This window comes from Ixodes scapularis, unplaced genomic scaffold (genome assembly GCF_016920785.2).
Source record: "Ixodes scapularis isolate PalLabHiFi unplaced genomic scaffold, ASM1692078v2 PGA_scaffold10__122_contigs__length_95168666, whole genome shotgun sequence".
Lineage (NCBI taxonomy): Eukaryota > Metazoa > Arthropoda > Arachnida > Ixodida > Ixodidae > Ixodes > Ixodes scapularis.
This window is the reverse complement of record NW_024609836.1, coordinates 88,263,781-88,288,797: the sequence shown is the minus strand read 5'-3', so window position 1 is coordinate 88,288,797 and position 25,017 is coordinate 88,263,781. Positions and strand designations below refer to the sequence as shown.

Genomic DNA, 25,017 nt, shown 5'->3' with positions numbered 1-25,017 from the left:
CGATTGAAAATTATATAGGCCGGTTTTTAACATTTATTTCAGTACTTAACGGTTCTACTCTAAAAGGTTAAAATATTTCCGCAAGGAGGACAGTGCAGGCGTCGAGGCTTGCCAAGGCTGGGGCAGCGACGTTGGGCAGTGGCTGGTAGTGGGTGCCTCGTGATTGGAGGGAGTGCTCGATGTTTGTGGCCTCCGTCACGGATGCCACGACGGTCGCAGGTGAGTTTCGTACGAGGCCCCCGAAGGTGTTTTCCTTGATTCCTCGCATCAGGGTCTTGAACTTGTTCGCTTGCGGCACTTTGTGATCCGCTCCGTTGACTGGTCGGAGGGCGTCTTCGACGAAGCTGACGATGTTTTCATTCGGTCCTTGAATTCTGGCCTGGAGTAGGTATTTGTGGCGTTCCTGACGCTGCTGGCTTGCGAAGGCATAGGGTAGCTGCTCTTCAAACGTGTCCCAAGAGATATTGACGTTTCGCAGTTTTCAAACTAGAGACGACGGACCCTTCAATCCAGTGAGAAATCGAGGTTCTGGACGCTCTGCTCTAGTGTCCATCAGTTGTGACAATGCCACCCGTTCGCACTACTGTACCCAGTCGTCGACGTCTCCGTAAACTTCACCTCGGAAGGGCGTGGGCGCACGAGATACGACGGGTATGAACACGACGGGAGAAGCGGCAGCAAGGGTCTTGGTCGGCTAGCCCTGGGGAAATATCTCCGTGTTCGTCGACTTCTTTCTAGGCTGTTTTAACAATGGACAGAATTCCGGCGGCTGGCCTTGCTCGGGCTTCGTCTGGCTCCATAAAAGAAAGTTCTCCGGGGCTTGAAATCGATCTGGACCGGCAGCTCCTCGGAAGCGCACGCGGACGGGCATAAAAAGTTACCCCGCACCTCCACCAGAAATGTCGCGGATGGAAAATATTCGACAAGCGTAAAACTGAAAATATAGTTTTAATCGGCAAACTAGTGCCGGAAAGAAAAGAAAGAACGACCTTCAAGAACGCAGCAGCGAGCGCTGAAGGCGGCAGGTGATACCGTCGAAGTGTCGACATGAGAGCTGGCTCGTTCGGGCTAGCGCGAGGATGCGAGAGTCTGTCGTGGTCCTCAGGAGAGAGTTGGCAAGGCCACGCTTCTTCTTATCTATTAAACTCGCTATCTTGGACATTCCGTCTAGAATTTTCGAACATCAAAAACTTGGAACACTGACACGGCAAGGTCGGCTTCCTTGCTTTTTACACTAGGCATCTCGAGCATTTGAATATAACGTCAAATCATTTTGGTAAGGAGTAAATGCAAATATTCTAGAAGTACGGAGAAGCGTTCCCTCACGGCTACGCACGCGGCGATATATAAGAAATTAAGTTATTTATTTCAAGCGTCAAAGTCTACCCAGTGTACGCCTAGACTACGAACCCGAACCTGTATGTTTTACTGTACACGCAAAAACCTCAACTCTCGTGTTTCTATTAAAAAGAAAACATTTTGCGCCTGAATGCTTTGTGTGGTTGTCAAGAAAATAGTATCGTGGTGTTCAGGTTTCAATTTCGAATTGTTCAAAATTAAATAATAAAAACTTAATTATAAGCAATTGCCTTCGTTATCTCGTGTACCGTTTCACAATTTGAGAATAAAACGGCGCACTGATTATTTCGCGTAGAAAAGCAACCAGCAGAAACCAAGCGAAGTATCAAAGTACTCCACGTTAGCCGAAAACAACCCTCACAATGACCCTTCAGGAACCATTGCCAACGTCATAACTCGAAGTGAACAATGAATTATTTTTCTTCTCGTTTTACCAGACACATTCAGAAAACAGTGCCCATATGCGTCATCGCATTTGCGTCAATAATACAAAAAAATAATAAGCACAAACAACCCAATTGTTGGCGCAGCACTATATAAACGCGTACCGAAATTTGTATCGGCATAGTCGACATCTACCGTCCAAGATGAAGGCAACTCTCATAGCCATTTGCTTCCTCGCTGCAGTAGCGTTCTCTATGGGAGAATCCTGGGGTAAGCCCATGTTTTTTTATGTTTTATACTTTGGTTCTCAGTATATTAAGAACTTTTTTGCTCGCAGCTAACCTCCTTGACTTAAAGCAAACACACTGCGCTTCAGTGACATTTTTAATATGTCGCCTTTATTAGTGATTGCAGCAACAATTAATTCAGTCTTATTACGCCAAATCAAGTACGACTAGTCTTAGTCCGCTGCACTTTGTTTTTCCAAAATCTGCTTAAAGAGAATAAGTTTATTTCTTCCCACAAATATGAAATGTATACCCATAAAAAATACCCTATGTAATACTAGCCGCCATGTGGGCTCTTCGCGCCATCCCTCAGGAAATAAAAAAAATTCGTGACATCATCGCATTGCTGAGAGATGTTAATCTGCCGTCAGGTTTGAAGGTCTCGGTCACTACAGTGATGCAGACAGCTGGAGACCCTCCAATAACTTCGCAAAAGATTCTATGGCAGCAATTCAAATCTTCCAGAATAAAAGAGGCTGCGTTAGTCATCGAACGTCTAATTCTTCGGTCGAAAGTGCGCATCAGACGGAAGCACTTTGACGCGCAATGTTAAATTCACTGGCTGTGGATACTCTATAGTTCCAAGCACAGAATGACATGTGTAATTCCTAAATCTATCGACATTTGGTAGTACTTTGAATCAACGCAAGCTAGAGTAGATAAATTATTTACAAATGTATGTTTGATTTGAATATTGATCACAATATTGGTTTAAACATACCAATCATGTGTTAGGTGATTAAGGTTTAAATTAACCGCTGTATAGAACACCAAGATTTTCCGTATTGCTATATATTCCGTTATTTATATTTTGCTTCTTACGCACACAGGCGCCATGAATTGAAAAGATTTCGTGTAATTGTGGGTCACGCATTAAATATGAAATCACCTAGAAAACACAACACTAACCAAGAGCGAGTTTTATCTATATCATTACTGTGCAGGTACCAATGAATTAGGTGTTCCTACTGCTTTAAGAAGTCATCAATTTATATCAAATAATAAAAACTGGCATGTATCAAAAATCATGTTAACGCACGGTGAACGAATTTATGTTATCATGGTTTCTGGTCATTGCGGGTTATATATTTATTTAAATATTTTGGGACAAAGAATGTAAGCCGACTGGTTTAATTCTCGACGTAAGGAGTTTATTATAGCCTCGCTAGCATGACCTCATTATTACTTGTGGTTGCTCGATAACGGAGCAATTACAATTTGGTCGATCACAAAATAAGCTGTAATATAGTACGTGTTCACTTTACCAATATTTCACAATTTTCCGCGGATTACTGTCTTCTATATTTCATAAATTAAATATAAAATATATGTTGTTTTATATTCATTTTATATTGCGTGTGTGTGTTTCTGTACCCCCAGGAAGCACCACGCCCTGCACGAGTCCGCCAGGTAAGTTATGTTCAACAACAAATGCATGACGCTAAACAAAAACTTACACGTAACATAGCCGCCGCGCTGGCTCTTCATGACAAACCATCAGGCTAGGCACGAATTTCGACTTCATGTTTACGCAGGTTGACGTTGTTAGGCTTCAGTGTTCGGGGGTTTCGGTGACTATGTGACAATAGAAGAATGGGATTCCTAAACAACATACTGAAATGGTGAAAGAACAAAACACTAACAAGACCTGCGCTCTCGAAGAAACTGTTTGAAATAAAGCGCCTAAACGTTCCATTACCACTGTAAATCGGACTGAAACATTTTAGCTGCAATTCGAAGACACCAGATCAGTAGCGGATTCGAGAGGAAGAGGAAGAGGGAGGCGCCCGCGGGCGATGTTTTAATGGAGAGATGCAGGGGAACTAGAATTGAACGAGCCTTTTGCCATCCTGGCAATCCCTTAAGGGGTACACACCAAAGTCGGCCACGGATCGCCCCATTTGTAGCTCAAAGTCGTGCTTGCTTTAGGGTCTTTCTAAGCAATTTGTAATGCCTAGCTTACAGACTTATAGGAGAATCCTCAGAAACGCGCATACCAGCTCCAATATGACACATCGTGTGTCTAAAGGCAATTAGTAGTTTTTAAATGCTGATTTTGACTTCAACGTGTTGCACTTTCTGGCTGACGTGCACCGTTACTCCAAAAAAAAAGCGCATGATAATTCTATGTGCACATTTCTCAAGTATTCTGAATCCTTCAAATACCTTGGATATCTGTATAATGTAGATTCCATGGACTCTCAAATTTGGACGTAAGTTCAAATCAGATCTTTGCAGTGTTGTACGGAACGGCGTTCCTGGAACGCGTTCCTTTTAGGGGGAACGAAGGAACGCCGCCGTTCCATTTTCCATCACTGGAACTGGAACGGGAACGCGTTACATTTTTACTGGAACGGAAAGAGTAACGGCGTTCCTTTTTTCGTCCAGTGGGGTAATTTTTATTTTATTTCTAACAGGGAAAGATATGAAAGTACAAAAACATTATATTTACGAAGTGCAGGATCTCTTTAACTTTTTGGCTACCAATCTTATGGATTATTTTGTGTGGTCCTCGCGTGCTAACGGTTTCGGGTGCAGGAGAGCTGGTGGGCATTGATATATTTTTTAATGCCCGAAACTGCGGTACAAAAAGCAGAACTTTTAGTCGTAGGAAAAGACAAAGAAAGAGGGTTGTTTCAAACTCAGCTACTTTCTTTGGTTCCACGAATCCTCATACACCCAGAAATCTTATTCCGACTACAGCAATTTTTGAACTTCAATAACGAGACCTACAATTACAACAAGATCACAGATTGCCAAAACTCGGACTCACGCTTGTATCCCGAACACTATTCACTTAAAATATACACAAAGAATAACCTTTATTCCTTCTCTTGTCCCCCACCTTCAAACTGAACAACAAATCCAACCTTCACAACGAAGTATTTGTAGCTTTCAAGACTGACTTTCCAAAAGTCCTACCCTCTCCTTTACTTGCTCGTCTTGTGGACAGCAACATCGAGAAGCAACTGTTGTTAAGTTCTAACACGGGACTCTGTTAAATTGAAGCGTGTGAGGTTGTTGTAAAACGCTCGTGCTATCTTGGGTAAAAGTACATTTGGCTCGTCTGAGTTGTACACTACAGACATGGACATGGTTAATAGCTGAGATTTTTAACATGAATATATCAACAAATGAAACCCTATTTCCGCGTGTTTTCTACCCCTGGTGCCTTTCCATCACGACATACAAACTCGTATGTTGACTATTAGTGGGATAGATAAAAAAATAAAAAAACTCTGCTTGATTTAACTAAATATGGTAATTAGCAAAAAATACCAATGTAACATATATGTAACGATGCGTTCCATTTTTTTAACTAACGGGAACGAGTTCCGTTCTCACAGATGGAACTTGTAACGGGAACGCGTTCCAAAAATCAGAAGGAACGAGGAACGAGCTTTCGTTTCTTTTTTTGAGGAACGTGTATAACACTGGATCTTTGCCGCGAATGTGCGTTTTACTGTTCGAACTACCCTTGAAACGTCACAAATGAATGAAGTACTAAATCATCTCAAATATTTTGAATTTGAACGCTGGTGACATTAGTTATTTCAACCATGTACATTAAGTGATAAAAATTTATCTGTTTAAAGTTAATTATTGATTCCCTCAAACATATGTCGGTGGTGTTAATGACTGCGTAAAATACTGTACAATTCAGTATTTCAAAGTAAGTTTCTTACCTTTAATCACACATATTTCATCGGTGTAATGGTGGGCCATACATTAAATCTCAGACCACCTAAAGAAAAAACATAAACCAAGAACGGGTGCCTTATGTTTATATCACTCTGCAGATGTCACTGAATCAGAGTTCCCTACTGCTTTAGTATGTCGGCGATGTTTATTAAATAAGAAATTTTGGTTGTCGCCAAGATTGTACGTGACTGCAGGTTCAATGAATGACTGTTATGGTTTCTGGTCATTGCCATTTTTTTTTATCAAAAAGAAAACTTGGAAATAACAAAGTAAGCCGACGGCATAAAGGGGTCATTGCGACGAACAACTCCAAGTTGGGGAATCATAACAAATTTTATTTCAGAATTAAACGTGGCACCCTTATTAATACTTGTCGATATTCATTTGATTACCACATTTTTTAAAATTTTATACGTTTAAAAATGAACGTAATATTATTCTGTTTGACACTCTTATGTTTATGTTTTCATTCCCACAGGAGAGCCTTGCCCTCCCGGACAAGGTCCGCGAGGTGAGTTATGTTGAACACAAAACGTGTAACACCAGGTAAAAACGTATATCTAACATTAGCCGCCATGCCAGAGATTCGTGACAAAGCATCAGGCAAGTCAGCGTATTGTGACCCCATGTTTAAAGAGGTTGATGTCACTATACTTCCAGATTCGGAAGTTTTTTTTTTTTTTTTTTTTTTTTTTGTGCACTATTGTGAATTTAAAAGAGTGGGATTTTAAACTACATGCCGAAAGGGTAAAGGATTAGTGATGCGTCAGCATGAACTTAAAATAGACGTAGAAAGGACAGGACAATAGGTGAAACCTGACTAACAACTTCGCACATGTACTTTGCCCTTACCTTGTGCAATCGCATATTTTTACAAGCCGCTTAAATCCACATAAATTGGCAATTAGTTAAAAAAATATTGACACAAGAAAAAAGAAAATTTACCGTTCCCCCTTGTTCTCACGAGTTATCTGGGTGTTGCACGCCGCAAATAATGTTTTTCTTTGGTGTGGATAGTGATGAAGGATAAAGCGAACACGACCTTTGAAATTCAAACAGTGTTGTAATCGAGCGTATAATGTTTCGATCAACACTTTAAATTGTGTTGAGCCAATTTGAGCTGTATGTAACACAAAAATGCACCGCCTGCGCGTGCCCCCAAATCAGAGAATATAATAAATGCATCACCCACGAAATAGACTTTTTTTAAAGAGCGTTTCAAATAAATAAGTATTAAGTTATTCCTTCATGATAGTGTTATTGACCACGGCGGAATCCCCGCTACCAGTGTAAAGCGATAATTGGAAAATGAATTACCTAGATTTCACTAACTTCTTAAAAGTTCGCCTTAGCTGGTGCATTCTCGTAAAAAGATGTGTTGCCCGTCTTCAAGATATGCTCAAACTAAGCACTGCTACGCACCATTCTTTGACAAACTAAAGCCGCGAGGAGATGTGATACCGAAATTAAACGCAGCAGAAAAGCGGCGCAAGTTCCACCCGGAAGCAAAGTTGGTGATTAAGTAATCACAATTCAACAACGGCTGTAATAAATTTTTACAACTGGTAGCCAACTTTAAGTTCAAATGTGCCAGTTCATATGCCCAGAGGTAATCAGTAGATTTTGGGTAATTATTTTGTGCATTATCATTTTATGCTTCACGCCTGGCTTCCACCTTGGCAGAGGAAGTCACCCTTAAAAAAGTATTTACTTACTTTAAATGCGTTTTTATTTTAGCTTTCTGAGTAAAAGAAATACTCTTTATATCTCTATCCTGTTGAGTCCATGGCCACTCAAATGCGGAAGTTCGAGTAATAGCTCCATATCTATCAGCGTTTTAGCTGTTTGTAGTTTTTCTCAATTATGGTTACCCTTGAAAACAACATTACTAAATACATTTAAATATGTATTTAAACTCTCATGACATACATTTTGGCCTTATCCATCTAGTATTGAAAGATCTCGAGGTAATGTTAACCACTCCAATAAAATACGCCATTTTTTCCTAGTTTCAACGATCGAGTAAACGTTCCCATTAACCGATATAACGTACTTTATATCCTTGCAAAAAACTTTAGATTTAACAACATTTACTTCAGTGGTATACTCGCGAGTGTACATAAAGTGTGAAATGATCTACCCGAAAGAAGCAGAACACAGATAGTGTTAAAACTCTCGTACCACTCTACTTTTATCAGTGTACTACATCAGTATGTCTTCAATGTAATATAAAATGATGAATAACTAGAATAAAACAGGCATCACCTGTGAACCGAAGCTGAATGTATTAATTTTTTCGTGGTTTCTGGTCATGTTGATAAACATGACCAGATTGTCCTGTTGATAAACCCCGAGTTAGGTGATTATCATGATATTTACGGCAAAGTCCAATAGTTAGCAACATTGTACTCCTTAACATTTTTCGTACATTAGCTAAAAACCTTGTGTGCATGTTTCTGTATCCATAGGACCCTCCTCAAGCCCTCGGCCCTACCGTAAGTAAAATTCAATTCTGGCCCAGCAATGAACGAGAGCTGAGAGTGATATTGGCCACCATGTCGGCTGTTTTTGACCGTACGTCAGGAAAGCCAACAATTTGTGAAGTGATGTTTCTGCAGAACGATTCAGAGAGGCTGAAGTAGTAATCGAATGTCTAATTTTTCACTCTACAATAGAAATCATGCTGAAATGTTTATAGTAAAAATGCAAAATTCTGGTTTGGGGATGCCCCAGATGCAAGCGAAGTACAACGTGTTCACTTCATTTTACCACAAGTGTGCAAGTACAGTTCGAGCTGGAGCTTCGTAGCTGTTCTGTCTTTCAGCCTTAAAGCACCGCAAGCCACCGTAGTTTTAAATCTAGAAAAAGCCGAACCATCGCAAATAATGTGTCGTATTAAAATGTCAAAATGATTTATTCATTCAAATATATCAGTCAAGGTTTGAAACATTTGAGGTTAATCATCACCACTCCCTATATTAATACGCATTTATATATTTCTAATATATCTAATCAATCGCTTGTTTTGTACGCATCGCTGTAGGCATCTTTAATTAAACCGCACATTTTCATTGTCGAGTGCACATTGCATATTAAACCACCAACAGCAAAAGCACAAACCTCTAGAGGGTCCACAATTCTTGAACTAGTTTACACGGCTGCTAATGGACTCAACGCGCTTAACTCTCAAATATAGTGTGAATGTACATCAAATGATAAAACAAATTATATAGAGCAAATATTGCTCGTAAATAAACACATAGTAGGGCCAGGCAGGCCCTCTGGTCACTTCCAGTTGTGTATTTACTAAAAGAAAACTGTAATGAAGAAAACCTTAACCTGCGGCTCAATAGAATCTATAACCAGAGTGAACAATAAATAAATAATTTTAATTCAACAACAGCTGTACTATATTTGACAACCGGCAGAAAACGTCAAGTTCAAATGTGCCAGTTCATATGGCCAAAGGAAATAAGTAGATAATAAGTAAATATTTTTGCGCTGTAGTTTTATCCTTTATGTCTGGCGTCCACCTTGGCAAAGTACGTTATTTTCAAGGAAGCATTTGCTTACAGTAGATGTTTTTCTTAATCATTCTGACCAGAAGAAATACTCTATATATCTGTATCCTGTTGACTCCATGGCCACTCAAATGCGGGAGTTCGAGTAATAGCTTTGTAGCGATCAGCTTTTTAGCTATTTGTAGCCTTTCACGATTAGAGCTACCCTTCAAAACAACATTACTCAATCCTTTCAAATAAGTATTTTTAACTTCGATGACATACATTTTGGCACTATGAATGTAGTATTGAAAGATAGGCGAAAGTTAACCGCTCCAAAAGATTCATTTTTTTGCTATTTTCAACGATCAAGTAAATGTTCTTATTAATCGATATAAGGTGCTTTATTCGCGCCTTACAAAAACCTTGTATTTAACTACGCTTACTTCAGTGGTATACTCGCGAGTGTAGATGAAATGTGAAATGACAAACCTAAAAATGCAGCAACACAGATCGTGTGTAAAACTCTCGTACTAGTCTGCTTGTATCATTGTACTACATCAATGTCTTCAATATAATATCAAATGATGAAAAACTAGCCTAAAACAGGCATCATTTGTGGACCGAAGCTTAATGTATTAATTTGTACAAGGTTTCTGCTCATGTTGATAAACATGACCAGAATGTCTTGTTGATACGCCGGAAGGTTGCACGTCTTTGCTCAATCCATAAACTTTTCCACTATCATCCCACTGTTCGAAGTTCATTCCTGCGCACTCCCGCACGGTCGTCTCGTCGCCTCAATAACTCCTACAATTTTCAACGTATATCGGGTTCCAGTAATGCCTTTAACAAATCATTTCTCCCACTCAAGATTGTGAACTGGAACAATGTTCCAGAATCGCTCATTACAATAACTGACCCTGTGGTTTTCAAAAGCTCCATCATGTATTTTTCAACACCAAATTAGGTATTTCTAGCTACATTGCATGAGTGTGCGTTGTTATGTATTTTATATGTTTTTTTTTTCTTTTAGAATTTCTTGTGTTGCCCTCCTTATGTAATGCCCTCGAAAGGGGACCCTTAAGGATTAATAAATGAAATAAAATAAACAACTCCAAGTTAGGTGATCATCGTGATATTTATGACAAAGCCAATAGTTAGCAACACTGCACTCATTGACATTTTTAGACATTAGTTAAAACCTTGTCTGTGTATGTTTGTGTATCCACAGCGCCTGGCCCAGGCTCTGCGCCCAGCCCACAACCCCCGCGTAAGTAAATTTCAATTAATGCCCAGCGATAAACGAAAGCTGAGTGTGATATTAGTCGCCATATCGGCTGTTTTTTACCCTACATCAGGAAAGCCAACAATTAGTGAGGTGATATTTGCGTAGAACGATTCAGAGGGGCTGAAATAGGAATCGGATATCTGATTTTGCGCTCTACACTGGAAATGAAGCTGAAACGTTTATAGTAATAATGCAAAACCCTAGTCTGCGGATGCCCCAGATTCAAACGAACTACATCATGTTGACTGCATTGAGCCCGAAAAGTGTGCAAGTGTAGTTCGAGTCGGAGATTTATAGCTGCTCTGTCTTTCACCCTTAAAGCGCCGCAAGTCAGAGTAGTTGTAAATCTAGAAAAATCTGAACCATGGCAAATATATGAAACTCAAAACTATTTATTCATTCAAACATATCAGTCAAGGATTAAAAAATGTGAGGTTATAGGGAGTTCACCACTCCCAATAGTAATACGCATTTATCTATTGCTAATATTGCTGATGAATCGCTTGCTTTGTGCGCAGCGCAGTAGGCATCTTTCATTAAGCCACACATTTTCATTGTCGGGTTCACATTGCATATTAAATCGCCTACAGGAAAAGCACAAACCTTTTCAGAGTCTACAATTTTTGAACTAGTGTACACGGTTGCTAGTGGACTCAACGCGCCTAACTCTCGAATTGATCGTGAATGTACATCAAATAATAATTTTAAAAAAAATGCATCGACCAAATATTGCTTGTAAATAAACACATAATAGGGTGAGGTAGTCCGTTCAGTTCAAGTTGTGTACTTGCTAAAAGAAAAATACATTGAAGAAAAAATTAACCTGCTGCTCAATAGACGCTATAAGATCATTTTCGCGATGAACCCAAAGTAATATGGTCTTTCAAGGTTAATTGCAAACTTAATTTGACTTACTCGCGAATATTTATCAGTATGACTAAGATTGTCATTCTACCTTTTTGTAGAAAGCTATTAACAAACATAATTAGAACAAATGCTGCTTATACTGATTTGCACTCGTATATCTGTTTACTTTCTCACAGAAGACAACAGCCCGCCCGGCAGAAGTAAGTAACGGACTCGAGCCAACGCCTAGCGCTTAAGAAAACCGCCCATTTGTTCCTAGAGTTACGGACAGAATGAGAAGCCTGACCTTCCTACCTTCAATCACACTTCGGCGTCTCCTGCGCTTGGAGCGTGCATGTGGAGCGAAAGAACGGCGAAAGGCAATGAGCACTTGCTGGAGACCGGGCCTTCGGAAGACATGGCCTGCTTGGCAGTGGCTAACTATAACTATAGCTGTTAACTATAGCCACTACTTGGCAGTGACTATAGTTAACATGTGGGATGTGTATGACCGTGATTCAGGCCAAAAAAAAAAGGTATATTGTTACGTTTATACGAATTGAATGTATTTTAAATATGGTTCGAGAGTTTTGAACTGCGACTCCGTGGGGAATCTATTTGGACAATATATGGTTCCCTGCCATGCTGGGGATTTTTACGAACATCACCAAGTTATATATCAAAACAAAATAGTAGCTCGCCCTTCCAGTTTTGATGAGACTGCGATGGCGTTCGGATACCTAATTGTTCGGTTTTCACTGAAATCAGCTTCAAATCTTCTAAATTGTAATATAATAACTCCGGCCTAGGGGCGGCTCAAGACACAGTCGCGGTAGTGCATGCCGTGTTCAGTAAGCAATCGATATGTAGGAGTACGTTTGAGGAATTGTTTCTTACTGTTATCGTTGTGTATTAAAGTGCGCATATAAGTACAGAACATACTTGCAAAAAAGCAATCCAGACTTTAATATGTAATCGTTATATGTTAAATTCCGTATTTTCGGGTAAATGTAAGATCGGAAAAACACTAGCCGGTAAAAGTTGTGCCAATTTAGGTTTATCCGAAAAATACCTAATTTTGAGGTACCGAAGGCAAAAAAAAGAAGAAAGTGCTTTACAACTGAATTTTGTAATGGCACATGGTAAGTGATTCTGGAAAGAGGCCACATTAGCTTCCTTTCATATCTTCAATTACTGAAAAAAAGCGGGCTTGCCTCTTCTCTCGTCAGGATTCATTCAGGTCCTCGTTGTCACGACAAGTGACATTATCTAGTCTTACAGTTTCGAACCTACCTATCAGTGCTTCTTGAAGGAGGGAGCGTTTCAATAGCAGAAAAAGCTAGGAATTAACCCATAGCTTTCAATGGAGGGGGATGGCAAATCACGACTGCGTCCAGGAGTTTAGTTTTTTCAATGTATCGAAAGTTATTAGGCAACGCATCACTGCGATATTTGTCGTGTGACAGTTAGAATTCCCGATGACAAGGGCAGTAGTGCAAAATGCAGCTGCAGAGATATCATTCGAGACAAGTGCGTCCTGATAAACTTAGCGTACATTTGTTTCTGCATTATTTCTTTTGTATTTGTGTTCCGAGAAACTGAAAACAAAGTAAAATGGCAGAAAGACAGAAGGAATAAACCCTGAAGAAAAAGGGACTACGGACACTTTTTCCATTTTGAAAGAAGTGTCGGTCGCCCTTTGGTCTTAAGTGTGTTACTCTATCTGCCGTCTTTGCCCAAAAATCAACACGCTCCCAAGTTTATAAAATAAAATAAACTTCAAATTAAAAAATATAAGCCTAACAGAAAAAGCTTCGATAAACTCAAATTTTCAGCGAAAAATAAACTGAAAAACACCCTAAGAATATCACTCGAAAGAAACTCCGAAAACACGGAATTCTAGTTATGTTATGACGCGAACGTTTTTAGATCGTCAAGTATTCTAATGCAGTGTTTAGACACATAAGGCCCAACCATTTCCGCAAATACGATCCTTTCCAGTGCCGTTATTTTCGCTAATTCGTTGTTTTTCATCTCCAAGTACTTCTTCTTCTTCCATCAGTCTAAACCTGGTATGCGCCTTAAAGGGACGATGCATCAGTTTTAACATTGAGAGAATATGCAGTTTTAAATGGTTACATCTTTTATCTCACCAAAAGGAATAGACAAACCGCCTCATGCATTTGAACTATCGCGATTCTGTCGTGTAATAGCAAAGAAAAAGAACTGGAATATTTTGCACCTTCAAACCGCGGTGTGGCGGCCATGGGAACAAAAGCATGAGGCACAGTGGGTATAATGTATTTGGTTGGCAAGATGTCTCATCATGGTGGTTAATCTAATGCTATATTCGATAAATATTGTTGTTTCAACATGAGTAATTGTGCCAAGGACATCATGTTGACAAAGTTGTACTAAAGTTGTACCTCGTACAACTTTAGTATAAGACATCATATTGACAAAGTTGTACTAAAGTTGTCCCTTGTGATTCGATCTACACGGCTCATGCGTTGAAAAGCAGAACTACGCTTTGTTTAACACTTACTTGAAGCAAGACGAATGCTACGGACGCGGGGCCGAAGCCATGGGAGGCGCCAATGCAGCGCACGCGCACTGGATTCAACTGTTAAGAGCTCGTGCCTTGCCCGTGCTCTGTGCGGTTAGTGGGGATGCTTTATCTCCACCCGCATTGGGGACAAATGAAATCACCACGTGCCTCTAGGGAACCATGCATAAAGAAAATCACGCTTCCACACAGTTCAATCTGAGTCTCGAGGTGAATATTCAGCTTTAGTGGCGCCATCTGCCCGAGGAGAGAAAAAAAGAAAAAGCTACGCCTCCCTTGAGCCTCACCTCGTTGTGCTACTTCGTCAGCCAAACTTCTTTATGAAAAGGGAAGATCTTTGATCCCCACCGTCCGGTCCTCTCTCTCCCCCTCTTCATATTGCTCGGACCAACTTTCAAGGTCGCCGTGCGAATCGCCAACACAGGCCGCGCGCCCTAGAGGCTCTGAAAGAGAACCCAACCGGATGCTCCCTATTCTCATTGCGCGTCACTGCTCACGTGACTCGAAAGACAATGTAATAGTTGAGAGTGGTTTGGAGGCGCCCGAAAGGTTAATTAATTTCTAAAGAAATAACACGCGTACGCAAAATCTGTTTTCGGTTTTTAATCCAGACGTTAAAGGCAAGAACTACCACAATTATTTGCCCAAGGTCGAAACATTTATCAACAAGAGTAAATTACTTTGCGTAATGCATTTATATTTATCGCATCAATACAAACGTTTTCTTTTTTTCTTTTTAATTCTGCGCGGTTAATGGCGTGTGCTGATTTATCCGAGGCCCGTAATTAGTTCCTAGGACGCGACTCTCGAAGATTCGGCGCTGCGTACACTCTATATAATATATTTTATGCTTAATTGATCAAGCGGGGTTAATGAATAATTGTAAATTTTAAGTGATGCCGCATACATTTTCGCAAGCCTCCAACAGAAATATTTTATTTTTCATTGCCGTATGCTTCAACTTTTCTTTTGTGCGTAATACGACGCATTACCTGCGAATCAAATATACCTTTTCCTAAAGTACTGAAGCCCCAAGGAGCATGCTGCGAGTGTAGTTACAGTGGCTGCACGTGCTGGCGTCTGCAGTGGTAGTAACTAAGGCAAAGGCCCGAAACAAATTTTGTCTTGCACGCGCGTTCGCCAATGCCTTGCTTTTGGTTATTTACTTCGCATCGTTTATGCGGAGAAGGCGAAAGTGTGCGGTACACAGACCTACATTCCCACGATTCTCATTGATGCATGGGTTCTAATTTTGCAAAAGGTATTTTGCTTTGTTCTGCAACACAAACAATTTATTCAGATTGGTACGTGTCGTAGCTCCCCAAACGAGGCGATAGTAGAATAAACGGGAATATAATAATTCGTTATAAATTACAAGTTTGGCACTAGATGGCAGAATATTGCGATGCTTGTATAGAACACCTGTGATATTCGCGAGCTTAAAAGCAAGCTTTTAAATATAAAAGTCCGATGACATACGTTCGTGAAAAATCACGAATAAAAGTCTTAACAGAAGTTACGAATTCAACTTTAGAGAAGTTCAATATTTCTGCCGCGTTGGCATTGCACACTCTGTCTTTTGGACTATAAACCGCTGCTTTTCTTTTAACTTCATTAATTAAAAACATAAAGGCAGTTCACCTGTCAAAGGCTTGTAAAAAATGTTAGCAGCCGAAACTAGCCTATCAATATTATTATTTGAGAAAAGACTCGTGTCGTCAGTGTACATGATAAATAAGGTGTTATTTGCAGTGGTGACTACATAATTAAAAAACAGTTTAAAAGGGAATGGTCATAATTTTAGCCTGGTTATCTGAGAGCTGGTGATTGATCGAGTATGAAGCTGGACTATATTTTTAAACCTAAATCAATGTTTTTCTTTCAGAGTAAGGTCTCGGCGGATTCCTCCAGAGACATGCAATGGGGGATGGAATATTTCCGATACGCTCGAAATTTTCTGAATAAAACTGTGCATTATGAGACCGATCTTTCAGTGCATTTTTCTTTCTTTTGACGTTACTTTGTGTGCGAAATTTTCCATGTGGATATTTTTAAAATGTTTTAATACTATTGGTATTTTAGAGTATCACTATCACCAAAATCATTAATTTTCTCGTTAATTTACCCGTAAGACACGCCTGCTGGGTAGCCAGCTATATTTATAAACTCGGATTAGTTTCGCTTTTTTGAGATTACGGTTTCCCAATTACGATCACTGTCTTCGCTTTTGCCAAAAACCGGACGAATATGTTTAAAAAATCGATAATAAACATGATTATAACCTGTTCTTGAACATTTTTACACTATATTACTTCAGCATAAAGCTCTTTTTTATAGATTGACACCATGGAAATAAAATGCGAGCCTGGAAAAGAACTTTAGCTGAAAAGAAACAAGTGCAACATACAGACTAACTCTTGCGTATCAGTTAGCATCCCCATGGAGTACGCTACTTCGGCGAAGACGCAAAGGGCCGCAACAGTTGCCTTATGTTGCACATCGCACGTCAAAGATATCGCTACCAATCTTGAGAAGAGTATAACCAGGCTATATATTTTGCACCCTTAAATGTGTAAGAACGTTTTAGTGTGACTGCATTCCTCGTTAGTCGAACTACGTGTACCTATTCGGTAAGTTTATTTCGAGTACTATATCCTTCTTTCGGACACTATGGGGTATTGTTGCATAAAACTCCCTCAACATTTGAGGGTTTCAAAGAGGGTGTATGGGGTGTAGGGTAAGGCGGGGCAAAACGAGAAGCGGGTTAAATAGGCGACAGTTTGTGTTGAGCGCCATCCACCTTGTAGACGAGCAATTAGAGTACGTTCAAACTTCACCAAAAGGTGCCGTGAGCTATAAACTTCACATGTGTAATAATTAAACGCTATTTCCTTGAGTTTTCTAAAAAAAATTAATGTCACAACTCAGACTGCGTTTTTCGGTCTAAACATATATGTTTCGGCATCGTCATTCGCTGAGTTGCCCCCGTAAGTTGCGGTGATTGGCTCTCCAAGTGTTGTGCGGGAAAGCAGACGCACGGACTTTTTTTAGAGTGTACTTTTATCATTATTGTGTTACTGGAAAAATCAGCATAAAGCTGCTAACGTAATCAAACGAAGAGACAACAGCAAAAGTATGCAAAAGCATTCTCAAAGCACCAGGGCTTTCCCCAGAAATTAAAATTAAACGCGGTCTAAATTTCTTCTTTTTTTTTTTTTTGAAAAGGGGGGAAGGGGGGGGGGGGGGGGTCAGTGCCGTAACTAGATATGACGGCGCCCATGGCAAATTAAATTTAGCTCCCTCATGATGATAGTGATAATGACATCATCATCATCATCATATTATTATTATGGGTAGACTCGGCTCGGCGCCCCCTCCCAAGTGGCGCCCGGGGAAGTTGTACCCCCTGCCCCCCCTAGTTACGCCAATAGGGGGGGGGGGGGGGTTAGGGGGGCACTAAGAATAGAGGAGTTGTTGCGAATTAAGGGGGTGCCTTTAGAAAAATAAGAGAGTTGCACCCCCCCCCCCTCCCTCCTCACGGGGTGTGTATAGGGAAATGACTGCAAAGCACTTATTCCTCTAAGCCCAAGAATGGTCGCACAAAAGCGCTTCCTGGCAACCTCTTGTCACTGCAGACATCGATCGCGCGATGAAGCGTAAAAGACTGCGAGCCCAGCAAACAAAATTAAAACCGCCCACTTTCTTCGCAAACGGACCGTGAATCAGTGCTGTTCACGTTCCTCAAAAAAAAAGAAAAAAAGATGGAACGGTAGCAAGTTCCTCGTTCCTTCTGATTTTTAGAACGCGTTCCCATTACAAGTTCCATATGTGAAAAAGAAACTCGTTCCCGTTACAGTTAAAAAATCGAACGTATCGTTACATATACGTTACATTTGTATTTTGCTGATTATCATATCTATTTTAATCGAGGAAGCTTTTTTTATCCCTCAAGTAGGAACATACAAATTTGAATGCCGTGATGGAGGAGTACCAGGAGGAGAAAACAAGCTGGAGCAAGGTTTCATTTGTTGGTATATTCATCCTTAAGAATACCACGTTTCAACCCTATTCATGTTTGTGGTGGATGATCCTGACGAGCCAAATACACTGTTACCTTACAGTGCATGACCTTTATGGACCCTTCCTTTATGAACAACTTGAATCCTAGCCTCTATTTTGGGATAAGAAGATCAGACTTTCCCCTCGTCGCTTTATCACACTAAAAAAAAAAAAAGGCCCGTGCGTCTACTTTCCCGCACAACACTCGGAGAGCCAATCACTGCAACTTACGGAAGCAGCTCAGCGAATGACAATGCGGAAACATATGTTTAGACCAAAAAACGCAGTCTGAGTTGTGACATTAAGCAATGCAAGCGTGACGTTTTGCATTGCTTAATGTCACAACTCAGACTGCGTTTTTCTTGGTCTCAACGTATGTTTCGGCAGCGTCATTCGCTGAGCTGCCTCCGTAAGTTGCGGTGATTGGCTCTCCGCGTGTTGTGCAGGAAAGCAGATGTACGGGATTTTTTTAGAGTGAATTTGCAACATGAATACGCACACTTTATTTTAGTATGTCCTTTTTATTCCAACATGACGGTATACGCCAACACGTACATCTCGAGTTAGAGCAGTTTTGGGTAGCTACCCAATGCCGGTCTAATCTTCCTCTGCCGAGCGTCACGTCAGCATCGAGTTGCCATTGTCTACTAACAGGAGGAGGAGGGGAGAGGAGGAAAATACCCTCCAGTCCGTACCCTGCCCTCCTCCTCCTCAAGAGCTGCGCTCTAATTTCGCATTACAGATATTTAAAAATATCTTTAGTTTTTATTTTATTTTTCATGCTTAAACATGTTATTAGCCCTGTCCCTTTGTAGATCACAGCGATCAACTCTGGCAAATGTTTTTTTTCTTTCGGTATAGCAGACGCTCGGGATTTTCTTTTGGAGTGGTTCACACAGAAAAAGAGTGCACCCATTGCTCTCGCTTGGGGAAACGATATTCACAGATGTCACTCCTCCTCGCCAGCTAAGCGTGCAAAAGTCTTAAAACGTACTTTCTATACGTTTGTGCGGATAGATTCAATGACTTTCGTATTGACTGCTTATAATCACTTACTTTTAGAGCGCAGCTCTTAGGCGCCCGTTCCCGGCTTGAGCGGCGCCGCCGTCGCCGTCGCCGTCGGCGTAACCGCGCGGTGCATAATGGGTAAATTTCCCCGCTAAATCTAGCGGAAAAATTTCCCCGCTAAATCTAGTGGAAAAATTTCCCCGCTAAATCTAGCGGAAAAATTTCCCCGCTAAATCTAGCGGAAAAATTTCCCCGCTAAATCTAGCGGAAAAATTTCACAGCGCCGTGTGTGTCTACCGCCTTCTACTCTGTCCTTGTCCTTGCGCTCCTCGTTTTCCGCTAATATGAATGACCAACCAGCCCAATCGTCAACACTACTGAACTCCCCCGCTAGATTTAGCGGAAAAATTTCCCCGCTAAATCTATCGGAAAAATTTCCCCGCTAAATCTAGCGGAAAAATTTCCCCGCTAAATCTAGCGGAAAAATTTCCCCGCTAAATCTAGCGGAAAAATTTCCCCGCTAAATCTAGCGGAAAAATTTCACAGCGCCGTGTGTGTCTACCGCCTTCTACTCTGTCCTTGTCCTTGCGCTCCTCGTTTTCCGCTAATATGAATGACCAACCAGCCCAATCGTCAACACTACTGAACTCCCCCGCTAGATTTAGCGGAAAAATTTCCCCGCTAAATCTATCGGAAAAATTTCCCCGCTAAATCTAGCGGAAAAATTTCCCCGCTAAATCTACCCGAAAAATTTCCCCGCTAAATCTAGCGGAAAAATTTCCCCGCTAAATCTAGCGGAAAAATTTCACAGCGCCGTGTGTGTCTACCGCCTTCTACTCTGTCCTTGTCCTTGCGCTCCTCGTTTTCCGCTAATATGAATGACCAACCAGCCCAATCGTCAACACTACTGAACTCCCCCGCTAGATTTAGCGGAAAAATTTCCCCGCTAAATCTATCGGAAAAATTTCCCCGCTAAATCTAGTGGAAAAATTTCCCCGCTAAATCTAGCGGAAAAATTTCCCCGCTAAATCTAGCGGAAAAATTTCCCCGCTAAATCTAGCGGAAAAATTTCACAGCGCCGTGTGTGTCTACCGCCTTCTACTCTGTCCTTGTCCTTGCGCTCCTCGTTTTCCGCTAATATGAATGACCAACCAGCCCAATCGTCAACACTACTGAACTCCCCCGCTAGATTTAGCGGAAAAATTTCCCCGCTAAATCTATCGGAAAAATTTCCCCGCTAAATCTAGTGGAAAAATTTCCCCGCTAAATCTAGCGGAAAAATTTCCCCGCTAAATCTAGCGGAAAAATTTCCCCGCTAAATCTAGCGGAAAAATTTCACAGCGCCGTGTGTGTCTACCGCCTTCTACTCTGTCCTTGTCCTTGCGCTCCTCGTTTTCCGCTAATATGAATGACCAACCAGCCCAATCGTCAACACTACTGAACTCCCCCGCTAGATTTAGCGGAAAAATTTCCCCGCTAAATCTATCGGAAAAATTTCCCCGCTAAATCTAGCGGAAAAATTTCCCCGCTAAATCTAGCGGAAAAATTTCCCCGCTAAATCTAGCGGAAAAATTTCCCCGCTAAATCTAGCGGAAAAATTTCACAGCGCCGTGTGTGTCTACCGCCTTCTACTCTGTCCTTGTCCTTGCGCTCCTCGTTTTCCGCTAATATGAATGACCAACCAGCCCAATCGTCAACACTACTGAACTCCCCCGCTAGATTTAGCGGAAAAATTTCCCCGCTAAATCTACCCGAAAAATTTCCCCACTAAATCTAGCGGAAAAACCTCCCCGCTAATACTAGCGAAAAAACTTCCCCGCTAGATCTAGCGGAAAAATTTCCCCACTAAATCTAGCGGAAAAATTTCCCCGCCAGACCTAGCGGAAAAATTTCCCCGCTAGATTTAGCGCAAAAACTTCTCCGCTAAATCTAGCGGAAAAAAATGCCCCGCTAAATCTAGCGTAAAAATTTCCCCACTAAATTTATCGGAAAATTTTCCCCGCTAAATAGCGGAAAAATTTCCCCGCTAGATCTAGCGAAAAAATTTCCCCGCTAAAAATTTCCCCGCTAAATCTAGCGGAAAATTTCCCCGCTAAATCTAGTGGAAAATTTCCCCCGTTAAATCTGGCGGAAAACGTTCCTCGCTAAATCTAGTGGGGAAATTTTGGTCACGTGACCTGGGGGCACGTGACCTGGGAAGTCACGTGACCGCTCCCCCGAGGTCACGTGACCCCCTTCCGAGGTCACGTGACCTCGGGGGGGGGGGGGGGGCACGTGACTCCCCCCTCCACATGGACCCCTCTCCCCCGAGGTCACGTGACCCCAACAAGGTCTCGTGCCCTCTGGGGGGTCTCGTGACCCTTTCCCCTCTGTCACGTGACCCCCCCCCCCCCCGAGAAACCGTGGCCCTCAGTACCCTTCCCTCCTCCTCCTCAAGAGCTGCGCTCCGATTCGGCGTTACAGGGAGTGGTAAACGGCTTTCACTTTTTTCTATGATCATCGTGGCGTAAAAATCCGACCCAAGAAAACGAATACTTAAAACGATTTACTGAATTGTATACACGTTTGAGTTATAAATGTTCATCAAATCATCAATTAACGTTGTTTTAGTTTACTAGTTTAGAGATACTGCAAAAATCATTCAGAAATACAAATCCTGCGACACATGTATACAGAAATACAGATACTAAAGAAAACATTTGTATTTTATGAAACAGGACATCCCAGATATACTTCTGCAAAAAGAGCAAGAAAGTATCCCGGATTGCAGATACAGATACATAGCCGAGATGAATATTTTTCCCGAACGGTGTTACGTGCCAGGGGGGCAGTTCGTGACGATTGCAATTGATAATGGATAGTTCATCTGTTTGTGCAGGTTTACGTACTTCCTCTTAGGTCGAAGTCTTTCTCTAATCATAGATAGCATCCCGAATGGCGGAAACATTAATCTGCCGTCTCGGGTGCTTATGAGTCATTCAGGGTGCGAACTAAGGACACGGACCTGTCTGCACTATCCGCGCGGGACCTGCTGCAACATGAGAGAAAAATGAATACCTCACACAAGCCATACAAGCTCTCTGCTGTTCGTGATTGGCAGTTTTTTACTCTTGCAGTCGTGACCTTTTCGGCGTTCACTCTTTTAATCTGAAAATAGGGGAGGGATTTACTGGAAGAGCTTATCCTGGTAGCCTTGAGAGTTACCTCATCTGGAACCGCATTTGTTTTTAGTTAGTTTTCACTTCTTTCCTCAATTTTGGTGACTGTTCGCAGTACACCAGGCAACCATGCCCTCCTGTATTCGATGCGTTCGTATTAAACATTGTGGGACCACCCGATCCAAATAGCAGTTTTCAGTTCATTGTAAACGGCCGACGAATGGAACCAGATGCCCAACCCAGGCAGAGTATTCCGATACAACGGATACATCCTAAATGTATGTTCCTACAGAGATACAGAAACATTATTTAAATGTACCTCGATACAGAGATCCAGGTACTTGAAGGTATCTCGAAGATACATTCGCTGTACGTTTGTATCGCGATACTGCTCATCCCTGATCTACTGGTGCCAAATAAATAAATTTCTCGCAAACCATTTGATATGAAAAAAGTGAACCCGGGAAGAAAGAATAATTGCGACCCAAATATATATGTATATTACTATTACAACGTCATTATCCGCTCGAAACACCAACGAGTGTGGTTCCTCGAGCCAATGCAACCAATAAGAAGAACGATCGACATTATCCTCCAATAAAAACGCAAAACTTAGCGTAAAAAAAAAAAAATGGCGTTTAGCTTTTTTTGTGATTGGACCACGATGTCACTCACGTTTCTTATTGGCTAATTTGATATTTTTTAACGATTGGCATCGCGCATATTGCACATTTTTTTCTAATTGTATACTGCCAGCTACGTCATTTGCTGGAGTCCGGTTGTTCGTCGTGATTGGCTGTTTTCGTGAGAAGAGAGAGCGAGAGAGAATTTTTTCGTGCATTCTCGATTGAAGCGTTTAAGCAGACAGTTCTGACATCATGCCGGCAGTGAATACCTTGTCCTCTGTACGATGTATACGAGCCGTGTGACTCAAGGGAGCTTCTGAGAACGTACAGTTTGCGCCAACAAAGAACATCTGGCAGATGCCATTTCCGAGGGGTCGTACTTCGCAGTCTTTCTGAACCCTCACCCGAACACGCGTGTCGCAGACTTGCAGGGATCGCACGCTGGGTTGTCGATTCGTAAACATCGATGATGAGTTGGAAGCCGTGGCCCTTCTTTGGCGGTATTCTCTGCTAGCTTGGGAGCCAACACCGCTGGGGAAATACCCAGCGGGACAGCGCCGACGGCTGAGCTGGCCTTCATTTTCCTTTCCTGCGTTATTAAAAGACGATTTTCAACAACAACAACTGGTGAGGAAAGTTCGCTATTGCAGAACCGCGCAACCGCTTCGTCGACGGCGATGCTCGTCAGTGGGCTTCCTGGTTTTATTTTTGGGGAGGGCTGGAACAGAAGACAGAAAAGAATTGAGCTCTGTCTCTGCGTGCAGCCCGTCAGTTTCGTTTTGTTTTTTATTACTAAAACCGCAGATAAACTGCCTGTACATCAAACAGAAGGACAAGCTGCTCGCAGAAGTGTTTCTGCAGGCACGTGGTCAAGCGTGTACGCGGAGCGCTCTGTTTATACGAATGCTTTCAAGATGTCGGCAGACAGATTTTGTGTGAAAATTAAAAAAATGCGACTGTCCATACAAGGAAGAAACACGACTCAGATGCAGACTGCTTGATGCGCAGTGGGGGACCGTTACGACTGGAAAATGCAATTTCCTGAGCTTCACACGCAGTTCCAGGAAGCTCGCGCGACGGAGGTTTTGCTGCGGGCAGGGGCAGTTTTAACGTTTCCGGAGGGCGGAAAAGCGTTTCCTGTGATTTCAGAGATCAAGCTTCGGATGACCGCATCAGTAGAGATATTAATTAACGAGATGACTGACGTGGCATATCTCTCAGGAGTAACTTTATTCTGTGACTGTTTTATCGAAAGGATTTTTTAGAGAACAGACCCGCGAAACAGATGTCCTTGTAGTTTGCCGTTGGGATAGTTGGTGATTCATCGTATAGGCTAGAAAACGCTAAAGAAAACGACGGACAACTTAAAGGACGAAGCGTTCTATTGTGTTTTTTTGTTCTTTGACTTATCTGCTGTCTTTGTAGAGCTTTCATCCCATAGATGCCTGCGTGTGCACGTGTGGATGTGGGCCTGCGTGCTTGCACTTGTGTAGTCGTGTCTGGTCGAGTATCTGCTTGGTGTTGGAGTACTTTGTGTTTGTGTGTGTATGTATGTCTCTGTGCACGCGCGTGCGTGTGAGTGTGTCTGTCTGTCTGTGCTATCGCGGACAATATGAGCTGAAGAGTCGTTCCTACTTATCCGACATACCTGCCGTCTTTTCAGACATCTCTGGTCTGAACTCGGGACAGAATCCAAAGTTGATCTTCCATATACTACAGACTATTTGACACATTGAGAAAGAACAAAACTTGAGGAGACCGGAGGCGCTGAAAATGGCGGAATCGGGTGCTTTCGTTCATATTGTACGTGGGGGGGGCACGACGGATGCGCATGTCTGAACATGCGTGTGCGCGAGTTCACGTGTACTCTTCCACGCACGAGCGGTCTTGCGAAAGGCGACCGAAAATTTCTATCGAAGCAGAACTGAACCCATGGGTAATGCAACGAGAAAAAGGACACACGGAAATGTTTCCTCTCTTCATCCGTCTGCACGTAAAGGACTGCAGAATTCGCCATGTCGAAACGTGCGCGCGCCCTGATAGCTTCTGCGCCCATTATCCGCATCCAACTTTGTTTGGGCACGTAACCTGAGCCTATATTCGACACGAGCCATGCGTCAGCGATCGGCAACAACTCGTATCCAATCACGCGCTTCGTGCCAAAGAAATGGCGGCCATCAACGTCGTCTGATATACTTTCGAAAAGGGTCTGTATTGCGGATACCCAAAAA

The 25,017-nt window shown here is 41.9% G+C and overlaps 1 protein-coding gene across 1 annotated transcript; it reads left to right on the top strand.

Moving 5' to 3' along the window:
• Positions 1-1,929: 1,929 nt before the first annotated feature.
• Positions 1,930-15,913, top strand: LOC121834867 (proline-rich protein 2-like). Its single transcript, XM_042288770.1, has 7 exons — positions 1,930-2,013; positions 3,411-3,440; positions 6,211-6,243; positions 8,201-8,227; positions 10,467-10,505; positions 11,567-11,590; positions 15,821-15,913. The coding sequence occupies exons 1-7, from the start codon at positions 1,947-1,949 to the stop codon at positions 15,823-15,825; spliced, it is 225 nt and encodes a 74-aa protein (XP_042144704.1). The 5' UTR covers positions 1,930-1,946; the 3' UTR covers positions 15,826-15,913.
• Positions 15,914-25,017: the final 9,104 nt, after the last annotated feature.